This window comes from Pygocentrus nattereri, chromosome 5, assembly GCF_015220715.1.
Source record: "Pygocentrus nattereri isolate fPygNat1 chromosome 5, fPygNat1.pri, whole genome shotgun sequence".
Classification (NCBI taxonomy): domain Eukaryota; kingdom Metazoa; phylum Chordata; class Actinopteri; order Characiformes; family Serrasalmidae; genus Pygocentrus; species Pygocentrus nattereri.
Window position 1 is genome coordinate 19836770 of NC_051215.1, and position 11650 is coordinate 19848419.

Genomic DNA, 11650 nt, shown 5'->3' on the forward strand with positions numbered 1-11650 from the left:
TCAATTTTATATACCTGTTAGCAACAGGTGTGGCTGAAACACCTCAACTTCATAAACAGGCGTCCACATATATTTGGTCATATAGTTTTGAAAAAAGCTGGAACACTCTTTAATAAAATGTGGTTTTATTAATTTAATATATACAAAATAGATCAAGGATCTAAGGTTCTACTGAAGGTTTGGAGCAAAATTCCAGGTCTGACTGAAGCTCTATTCTGTCTACACCTGGTTTCAGTAATGCACTCTGGTTCTCTCTAAATCAGTGTGTAGAGATTTAGGAGCAGTATCTGTGTAATATACCCATCGTATCCAGGCTGCTGGCTCCAGGGGGCACTCCCACACGGCCCTGGATCACTGGAGGATGACTGGTTACTGGGCGAGCTGCGGTAGTGTTGACTGCCCTCTGCCTTACTGCAGGAGATCTGAGTGATCTGATTCTCCATGTCCTGTAGAGCCCTACAGAGAGAGAGAGAGAGAGAGAGAGAGAGAGAGAGAGAGAGAGAGAAATGCTCTACTCCTTTTTGCTTTATGTTCATTAAAAGTGAAATATGAAGTTATGGTCAAGAACGAATCCACACTGTTGGCCTCATTTACAGAGACAGAGAGAAAAACACAGACAGAAACAGAGTTGAAACCCCAGAGAGACACACACTGCCTCACTCTTCTCATAACCATCTACTGCCTTAATGGAGGACCAAGTCAGAGTCTCTCTCTCTCTCTCTCTCTCAATATTAAAGCGTATCTCTTACAGTGCTCCGCCAAACCATCTCCTCGTGTAGTAGCCATCAGGTCGTCCATCAGGTCATTTGAACACAAGACAAATCCTTCAAAAAGCCTTCAGTGTCTCACTGTCTTCAGCCTGTTTTTGGTCCTGATTCTAAACCGTTTGAGCTCCTGCTGGTGTGGGTTCTCATGTGGGTTTTGCCTTTGCGTGTTGTATTTACATTGAGATTAAGTTTGTACACCATTGCTCTGTATACAGAACACTAGCTACCAAACTTTTCACCTTTCAAAGAAAGCTAACCGCCAAGACCTTCACACTGTACCACAGAAACACTACTTCACCGCTAAGAGTGCTGAGGGAAAATGAATTATTATGGAGAAAATGAACTCTGTGGGTCAGTCCCCCAACACTGACCGTCCTCTAATCTGTCACTTCTGCGAATTGTGCATTTCTTCTCTCTCTTCTCCAATCACTGAGAGGAAATGAAAAGAAAAAAAAAAAAACAAACAAAAAAACACATATACTCCTGTCTTAGTAGGACATTTAAACTTATTATTTCTAAACTCATGCCTGAAAACAGTATTTAAATATTGGTTATGATGTTGTAATTTTGTGTTTACAAAACTGCAGGAACCAATTCCATTTCAACTTGAATATCCTTCTCAGTATAAACGTTTGGTAGCTAGTGTTCCCTATACAGAGTATGGGAGCACATACTTAATCTCAACATGAACACAACACGTTTTAAGCAGAAAGATGAGAGACCCGTCATTCTAGCCGTATTGCTGCCAAAGTAAACAAAAATGTCATTGTTGAAAATTTTCTTTTAAAGTCCAGCGAGTGTTGAACATTAACCCACACACACACATCCCTCCTGAAAGTGGAGGAGGAAAGAGCTTTCGTTTACTCACAGCAAGCTTAGATTACTGCTTTTCATTTTAAATGGCTGATAACAGAACACCTACACTGTATTTCACAAAACAAACATTTAAATCTTACCACAGTTAAAATGACCAATGGTTCCACTAACTACGACTAAAACTTGGTCAAAGTACTAGCGCTGCATATTCCTGGGCAATATCTAAAATTAATAAAAATATTTTGCAATTACCTTTGCAATTTGCAATTACCTATAATGCTGCATAATCATCAATAATACAGCAGCTTTTAAAGACCCCATTATCACGTGTTTTAGGAGTAAAAGTAAATAAAACATTATGCACCGGCCGCAGACGAGGATCAGAGGAACTTTCTTTCCAGGTTAGAGGCAACTGAGCTTTCAGAATCAGAATCAGAATACTTTATTGATCCCAGAGGGAAATTGCAGTTGTTACAGTTGCAGGCATTTATTTAAAAGAATAAACACTTTAATAATTTAAGACAAAAAAAGAGAAATTTGCAATATGTACAAGTTTAAATTCTTACAAATACAGTAAGTGGCAGTGACTGTTATAATAAAAATTAAACATACTGTATAAAACAGTTCAAATTATTGCATCTCTGAGTTTTTGTACATTGAGGGAGGAGTTATAGAGTTTAACGGCTACAAGTAAAAATGACTTTCTATGGCGCTCTGTGGTGCATTTCAGTAGAAACTCATTTCACTCACTTGTGTGTTTTTACTGCGGAGAGTCACTTTGAAGCATGTTAGCAATTATTTTTAATTCCATTCACGTGAAGCAACTAAAGGGGAATCTGTTCAGTAAAGCCAGCAGTACAATGTGTAGCAGAGAGAAATAAGTTGAATAAACAGTTTCTTAACAAACCTCTCTCTCTCTCTCTCTCTCTCTGTCTGTCTGTCTCTCTCTGTGTCCATCTGTCTTTCTCTCTCTCTCACAAACACTTCTTAAACAGGAACTCAAAACATATTTTTCAAGCTGTTTAATGGTAAATTCATCTCTAATTCTCTCAGTTCTTTTACCAAAATGGCAATTATCACTTTTTACACATCACCACTGGGTTAGCTGTCCATTACCAACAATATCCGAAAATATCGCCCTGTCGCCCAGACCTGCAACACCTGCACCTTTCCCAGCACCAGCCTTACAGGCAACATGCAAGTTTACATACAGTTTCCCTCCACCAGTTAGTAATATGTGCTTTAGACCCATCTTAGAGGAAACCCCCCCACCCCGCCTCCAACTCTGCTGAATGTTTAATTAGCGGTGGGCTTTCCTGCGTGAGCGAGTAAATGAGTGATGAAGAGCAGAAGTATTAATCCTTTATTACTGTACCCTCCTCCACACTGGCTCTCACAGAGCCTGCAGTCAGATAAAGGTCATCAGCACCACATGGGGCTTTGGAGTGAAAACAGAACCACTGGGTTAAAGTAAACTGCATCTGAAAGGCTTAGGCCTCCTCATTAGGGAGGCAGTCTTCCTCTGTGCTGTCCTTAAAACTATATTTGTGTAGCACAGAAGAAAATAACAGCAGTCAACACATGAAAGGGCAACAAAAAAAATGGGTGAACACTGGTGTCTGACCAAGAGGACATTCATTTATTATGATGAGTGTAAGTCGGCCAAATGATTCTGAGATCCATATCCAATGATTACTGTAATAAGTGGATTACACAATTTAAAAATTACTAAAACAAAATTTACATTTTTGAAGAAATGGATTAGTGACCAGTTTGTAATAAAAGACTGTGAGAATACCTTAGGGAAAGGCTTTGGGATTATGTAGAGGCAAGACTGTGGGGAATACCTGAAAAAAAAAAAGATTTGGGAATGCCTAGTGAAAGGACTGTGGGAATACCTGGAGAAAGGACTGTGGGAATGCCTAGAGAAATGACTGTGGGAATGCCTAGAGAAAGGATTGTGGGTATATACGGAGAGAAAGGACTGCAGGAATACCTGATGAAAGGACTGTGGGAATACCTGGAGAAAGGACTGTGGGTATACAGAGAGCAAGCACTGTGGGAATACCTGGAGAAAGGACTGTGGGAGTACCTGGAGAAAGGCTTGTGGGAATACCTGGAGATAGGACTTTAGGTATACAGGGAGAAATGACTGTGGGAATACCTGGAGCTGTCTGGCAATTTCCTGTCGAAGGATGTGCTGCGTGGGATGGAGGCCTGGCTGTGCTGGAGGATGGGCTGGCACTGGCCTCGTTCAGGGCACTGCGTGGGAGACCCTCTCGGTAGAGGCTGCCCTGCTGGAGTGGTGGGCACCCGGTGCCAGGTGGTGTTCCTCCTGAAGGGTGTCTTGTACTCGCAGGGCGTGCCCTCACTGTCCAGTTTGTACTCCACCATGGGGATGCGGTACAGCTCTGAACAGCCCCTAAACACAGAAACAGCAAATGCCATTTTAAAGATACACTTTCTAAGCAAACGGTAAAATTGCAAATGCAAAGTTTGATGATTAAATGAGATTAAACTGTGCTCAGATACTGTGATATCGTTCCATGTTACACCCTTAGTGACGTCTAGTTATTTTTGTGTTATACAGTATTCTGTACTGCAGTATTATAATCCTCAGCCTACTGCACTTTACTGCTACACCCAGCCTACATTATGCACAACACACAATTCCTGATTGGGTCACACCACAGGAATTCCAGGGAATCTCTGTGGTGTTACCCAATCTGAACTGATAGCCTAGCCACTGAGCTCAGGCTATTAATGTAGCATTAATGTAACTCTTCCTTCGGTCATGAAACAAAATCATGAAAACAGTAGTTCTCTCATCATTTGCATGCCTAACTGGCTCTTCCATGGTAGAATGGCTATCCAGATTGATGGAGAATGTATTGTGTACGTATCCAGACAGAACCATGTGAAAATGGTTCTTTTTAACGTTGCAAGCTTGACATCACAACAACAGCAGGACTATTTTTGATTCTATACAGAACCATATTCTCCAATTTGAAGAACCCTTTCAACCTGTACATAATTCTTTGAGCATCCATAGCTCTATGTAGAACCTTTGTGAAAATGGCTCTATTTAGCACCAAGAGGGTTCTTCTATTGTTACAAGCTTGACATCATAACAATAGAAGAACCTTTTTTGTTATATATATATATAGCACCAGAACGTCATAAGGAAGTCCCAGCAGTGACTGTACTTTCTGGGAAGGCTGAGGAAATTTGGCATGCCAGCCAAAATTCTCGAGAGTGTTCTTAACAGCTCCATCATGGTCGGGCATGGAAACTGCACTGCTCAGGACAGAAAGGCTCTCCAGCGTGTGATCAACACTGCACATTCCATCTCAGGAGCAGCCTTCCCCTCACAGAACACTACTGTTTACATCTGTTACTTGGCAACATGCACTTCATGAACTGTTGCTCTACATACTTGCATATATATTTCTTTCAACTTTGCACATAAAATACTTTTTTTACTTTCTATTTTTTCTTCTAAGATTATATTAAGATTATATTTTGTGAATGGAGGAACAGCAAAGCAAGAATGTCATTGTACAATGTAACTGCCTGTTCTGCTGTATAACAATAAAACTTAAATCTCTGAATCTCTTGAACCGTACAAAATTGCCCAATCTCTATTTATGAAGGGAATGGTTTTATGTAGAACCATAAACATCCAAAGAACCATTTGCATGATCACAGTTCTATATAGAACCACTCTCTTTAATGAAGAAGCCTTGAAGAACGATCTTCGATGGGGCATTTCTGTGATTTGAGTAATCAAGTCTCTCCACTGTAAAAGTTAAACAACTGCAATACTATGTTTGACTTTCTCACATTATTTTTTAAATTATATCCAAAAAAAAAACAAGAGCCTAAATATCAAATGGGACACAACCCCTTCACTTGCTTAGTAATGTTGAAAGTATTTGAACATGATTAAGGATTTAAGATCATTCATTTTTACACAGCCTTTAAATCTCTGCTATGAATAAAAGCATGAACTCTGTTTGCACCTCCTACTGTTTCTGAAGAATAAAGCCAAAAGAGGTGCCAATACAACTTGCCCCAGAGGTGCACTGTAACAGCCTGAGTCGAAACAGTAGCTAGGAACGTCCGGTAAATCAAAGCAAACACAACTAATTCAATACATTTCAATGTTGTCTCAAACCAGACAAGCTTTCCAAATGTGGATAAAATATAAAGCTGCTCTGGGAACAAAACCTCATATCTGCATTTTTGTTTTCAGCTTTTGACCATTTTGAAAAAAGTCTGGCTCCACTGACTTACATGTAAAGGCAGGCTTCATTCTTTTCCTGTACAGTTACTGTTTTGGCGATACGAGGTTTTGTTCCGACAGCAGCGACATGCATAAAAATGATTTTTTAACAAAAATTAAGTCATAATTAAGTATTATAATGAAAAATCGAAAAACCTCTATAGCTTGTTTTTTTTTAATTAATCTATGCATTTAGGATTCTCTGATTGTGCACTAACAGCATGTTAAACTAACCCCCCTGTGTGGAGGCTGTACTTTGCTGTGAATTTATGTTCAATTTTACCCCGTGTTGCTTTGAATGGACAACTGGATTTTACAAACCTATGGAATGGAATTCATATAAAAAAGTAGTAGTGAGAAAAGGAGTGAAAAAGTGGGAGGAGTAGACAACAAACAAATAGACAGATAAACAAATAGATAAAGACGAGTGGACGTAATCCAGGACATATAAGCATGTAGGGCTAAAAAGAGAAAGCATAAATCCGGCCATGCACTCAGGTTAAGTGAAAAATTCTTCTACCAAACACATCCGAGCGAGTGCCACTATTGTTCGCGTGAAGTGCTCCGGCAGGGCAGGGCATCTGCCGTTTGCATGGCTCCAGGCAACCAACACCAATTATGCTAAAGAAGTAAGCCACTAATACACGGGCAGGTATCCTTTCCATCAGCAGAAGCAGCTTCAAATTGGTCTGCCTTTGCAGATATTTCCCTGCTGACCTCTGGTTACAGCTGACCTTGCACTGCAAAGGAGGACAATGAGGGCTACCTTGCCAGTGTCTGCATGTTTCTATCTGTATTAGCCAGGCATTCCAAACAAAACATCAGCCTCCGGAGGGTTCTTCACAGAGAAAACCCTCAAAATTCCACCCACACACACAAACACAAAGGGAACCCGCCTGTGCTCGGCCTCGTCAGTGCACACTGCTTGCTTAAAAAGGCGGAGTTTGTTTAAAAAAAAAAAAGACATGTGAAAACATATTCACTGCCTCAGTGGAGCCTCAACTAGCCGCTTAAGCACCATTCAAAGCCCTGGGCTGGACTGGACTGCCCTGGCTCATTCCCATCGACAACAGCGCGCGGGTTCTGGACCGTAGAATCTTCTATCATTACACGCAACGTTAGTTTTGGGTGAAACAGTGGGGGGGGGGGGGGTGGATGTTAACCAGCTTGCTATTATGTTTGCCTTCCCAGGCAGATCCATGCTCTGCCCTTCAGACCCCTGCCCACATGCATCCGGCCTCAAACAAACCCACATCCACTTTCAGCTTAATCCAGCAGGGAGGATTTTTGCATACACACCAGAGAGGCCAGGTCTGATTGCTTTGGGACACTGACAGCTCAGGTCCCTGAGTGAAGGAGGGCTGAGAGCGCTCGTCTCATTTTAGGAAGCTTGTCTAATCAAAGAGGACAAAGACTTCAACAGTTCTACATGCAGACATAGCCGGGCCCGCTCCACCACCCAAAAACATCTAATGATACTGATCCGATCTGATATAAGATATGATAAGATAATCCTTTATTAGTCCCACAGCGGAGAAATTCACAGTATTACAGCAGCAGAGTAATAGAAGTAAGGCACTCAGTAACAGAAATGGGAAACAGTATAAACATTATAAACATAATAAATAATAAAAATTAAAGTTAAATCTCTAGACTATTTACAACAAAATAAGAATCAGAATAAAAAAAAAGTTGCATAAGATCTGCATTGCCCTTATGAACATATTGCACAATTAAAATATTTACATTCTGAATGTGTGTATATTGTATGTGTGTATGGTCTACTGGGAGCAGTGCTGGTTGAACAGTCTCACAGCAGCAGGAAGGAAGGACCTGCAACAGCGCTCCTTCACACACTTGGAGTGAAGGAGCTGGTCACTGAAGGAACTGCCCAGTGCTGCCAGATTCTCATGCATGGGGTGGGAGTCGTTCTCCAGCATGGATGCCAACTTGTTCAGCATCCTCCTTTCTCCCATTGCCTGCACTGGGTCTAGAGGAGTTCCCAGGACCAAGCTGGCCCTCCTGATCAGTTTGACCAGTTTCTTTCTGTCTGCAGTGGAGATGCTGCCACCCCAGCAGACCACTCCATAGAAGATGGCTGATGCCACCACTGTGTCAAAAAAGGTCCTCAGGAGTGGCCCCTGCACTCCAAACGATCTCAATCTCCTGAGCGAGTAGAGTTTGCTCTGTCCTTTCCTGTAAAGTGCAGCAGTTTTGTCTGACTAGTGCAGTTTATAGTTAAGGTGCACACCCAGGTACCTATAAGAGTCCACTCTTTCAATGTCCGTTACCTGGATGTTCACTACAGGAGGGGGATGAGTACGCCTGCGGAAATCCACCACCAGTTCTTTGGTCTTCCCCGCATTGATTTGTAGGTGATTCCGCATACACCAGTCCACAAAGTCCTGAATGAGTTCTCTGTACTCTCCATCATCCTCATTTGTGATGCAGCCGACAATTGCTGAGTCATCAGAGAACATCTGTAGGTGGCAGTTTGGTGAGTTGTACATGAAGTCTGAAGCTGAGGTCCTTTGGGTGCTGCCTTTTTCGGCAATGGCACCACACAAGATGGTTTCCACAGTTGTGGTACTCTCCCCAGCTTCAGGCTTGTGTTGAAAATGTGCTCCACTATCCCACACAGCTGATCGGCGCAGGATTTGAGGAGCCTATGTCCTCCTCTTCATGATCACATAGCACTTCCCACATTGTTGTGCTAAAACAGTCCTTCAGAGCCTCTTCAGTTTCCTCAGACCATTTCTTTATTGTGCGGTGACTGCTGGTTCCCTCTGTACAAGAGGTTTGTACACAGGCAGGAGATGAACCAGGTTGTGATCAGATCTTCCCAGGGGAGGGAGGGGTGATGCCTTATATGCCTCTTTTGTGTTGGCATAAAACAGGTCCAGTATTTTATTGTCTCTAGTGTGACAGGTTACATACTGGGTGAAGGTGGGCAGAGTGGAGGATGGAGAAGCGTGGTTGAAGTCCCCCGAGATGAGAAGGAGGGCTTGTGGGTGCTGTCTGCAGTCTGCTCACAGATCAGTGCAGGATCTCACAGGCAGTCTCAGCGTTGGCAGGGGGGGGGGAGACATATCGCGATTACGTGCGAGAATTCCCTAGGCAAGTACAGGGGTCTCATGCTAATGGCTAACAGCTCAATGTCCTTACAGCAGATTTGCTCTTTAGTGATGTGCTTGGGTTTACACCATCTATTATTCACAAATACTGCCAGCCCACCTCCTTTCCTCTTTCTGCTCTCTGTTGTCCTGTCCGCATGTATGAATTGGAAGCCATCCAGCGTGACGACCGTGGCTGGGGTTAGCACTGTGAGCCACAACTCTGAGAACAGCATAACGCTGCATTCGCAATATTCGCTCTGGTGTCGTGTCAGCGGCGCCAGCTCGTCCATCTTGTTGGGGAGAGATCTCACATTCCCTATAATGACGGAGGGGAGAACAGGTCTATGTCTCCTCTTAGCCCAACATAGAGAAAAAAGTAGAGCGAGGACCAGAGCAAACTCCACTAGTTTGGTGTCCATTGTGCAGAAAACAACTTGCTAGACACACAGTGAACTTACGTACTAACAGAGAGAGGAAGAAAAGTACAAAAAGTACGGAAAAACACGAACAGGCTGCCACTCTCGCCGGCGCCAGAAGTAGAAAAGTAGAAATTTTTTTTTTCTATTTTAGTAGATAATACAGCCACTCGGTGCACTCTGACTACTGTAAAATCCCAATCTAATTTAAGTAAGATACACTACAAGGCCAAAAGCACTGGATACCTGACCATCTCACATATATGAGCCTGTTGGACTCCCATTCCAAATCCATGGGCATTAGTATGGAGTTAGTCCCCCCTTTGGAGCTCTCAAGTCTCCACTCTTCTGGGAAGCTTCCTACAAGATTGTAGAGGAGTGTCTCTGGGAATTTGTGTCCATTCAGTCTAAAATGATTTTGTGAGGTGAGACATTGATGTTGGACGAGAGGGTCTGGCTCACAATCTCCATTCTAGTTCATCCCAAATGTGTTCAGGTTGAGGTCAGGGCTCTGTGAAGCCACTGGAGTTCCTCCACACCAAACTGGTCACTCCATGTATTTATGGAGCTGCTTTGTGCTCAGGGTCTCAGTCCTGCTGGAACAGGAAAGGTCTTCCCCAAACTGCTGACACAAACCTAAAAACTTAACTGTGTACAATGTCTTTGCACTGTAGTATCAACATCACCCTTCACTGGAACTGAGAGCCCAAACCCTGAAAAACAGCCCAGCCCATCATTCCTCCTCCACCAAACTCTACTGCTGGCTCTGCATTTCAGTAGGTAACGTTCTCCTGGCATCCACCAAACCCAGATTTATCATCAGACTGACAGATAGAGAAGCTGATTCATCACTTCAGAGAACACAATTTCACTGATCCATAGACCAGTGGCAATGCTTTACACCACTCCAGCCAATGTTTGGCATTGTGCATAGTGATCTTAGGCCTGTGTGCAGCTGCTCAGCCATGGAAACACATTTCATGAAGATCCTGACACAGTTCTTGGGCTGATGTCGCTTCCAGAGGCAGTTTGGAAGTCTGCAGTTAGTGATAACAGGATAGCTGCAGTGCGTTTCAGCACTCGGCGGTCCTGCTCTGTGAGTTTTTATGGTCTGCCGCTTCATGGCTGAGCTGTTGTTGCTCCATTTCACAATAATAGGGCTTACAGTTGGCTGTGGCAGATCTAGCAGGACAGAAAAGTGGCTTGCTAAAAGGTGGCGTCCAATGAGAGTTCCACTGCTAAAGGGTGGTCTCTAATTTTTGTACAGCCCTGTAACTATGCAGGATATTTGATTTTGGTTCACTGATTACAAACAGGATGTCATGGTTATGTGCATGTGTATGGTTATGTGCACTGCGTTGATCAAATCGAATGTAAAAACTAAATATTTCCCAAAAGTATCAAGATTTCAGTATACGCTAAGTTTGCATGAATAAGGTAATGAACTCACTCTTCCTGAGTGCTGCTACTCCGCATGGAAAGCGTGACAACTTGATTTTTCTGGGCTGTTTTTTTTTTATCTCTGAAAAAGATGCTGTTTACTCTAGTCTATATTTTCTAGAGGTGTCAAACAACTATATTATGACTTATTTTGTGTAGTTAGAGATTAAGTGCATCTTATTTGTAGGATTTTGTTCTATTTAAAAAGCAGTGCATTGAGTTACAGCTTTATAATTGGACTAAATAAGCTGAATATATTTATAACTTTCCATTACTGCCACAGTCACAGCGCCACAGCTGGGCTTCAGTCTGGAACTACGGATGATTCGAAAAGTCAAATTAGGAAAATCTATTTATATTTGAATGTTAATATTGGGGGGAAACTCTGACATCATTAGTATTTTGTCCTTTTTTCTCCCAGTAAGAATCTGAATAACACAGCAGATGCTGATTAAAGATCAAAACTGTTGTGTGACATCAGTCCTGGCATACATGACAACGTTTCATGTTGTTGTTGATTTTCTGAGTGTAAATAAGTTAAACACCCTTTACACACTTAAAATGATGGTTCTTCAAGGGTTCTTTAGTAAAGAAAATAGCTCTATATAGAACCATCAACATTCCAAGAACCCTTTGCATGACTAAAGGCTTCTTCGCATAGTGAAAGGGTTCTTCAGATTGATGGAGAATGTGTTTTATCGAGTACCAAAAAGTGTTCTGCTACAGTTATAATGTCAAGCATGTACCAATAAAAGAAACATTTTTGGTGCTACATAGAACCCTATACAACACATTCTCCATCAATCTCAC

General features: G+C 42.2%; 1 protein-coding gene across 2 annotated transcripts in view; it reads right to left on the minus strand.

The window, feature by feature from the left end:
* Nucleotides 1–11650, minus strand: part of LOC108441704 (signal-induced proliferation-associated 1-like protein 2) — a 213688-nt gene that overhangs the window by 63654 nt on the left and 138384 nt on the right. For both annotated transcript variants that reach the window (XM_017721372.2, XM_017721373.2), the window contains exons 10-11: nt 3748–4005; nt 301–456 (exon numbers count right to left, since the gene is read on the minus strand). In XM_017721372.2, coding sequence (XP_017576861.1) covers nt 301–456; nt 3748–4005 — 414 coding nt within the window. The remainder of the gene's footprint in view (nt 1–300; nt 457–3747; nt 4006–11650) is intronic.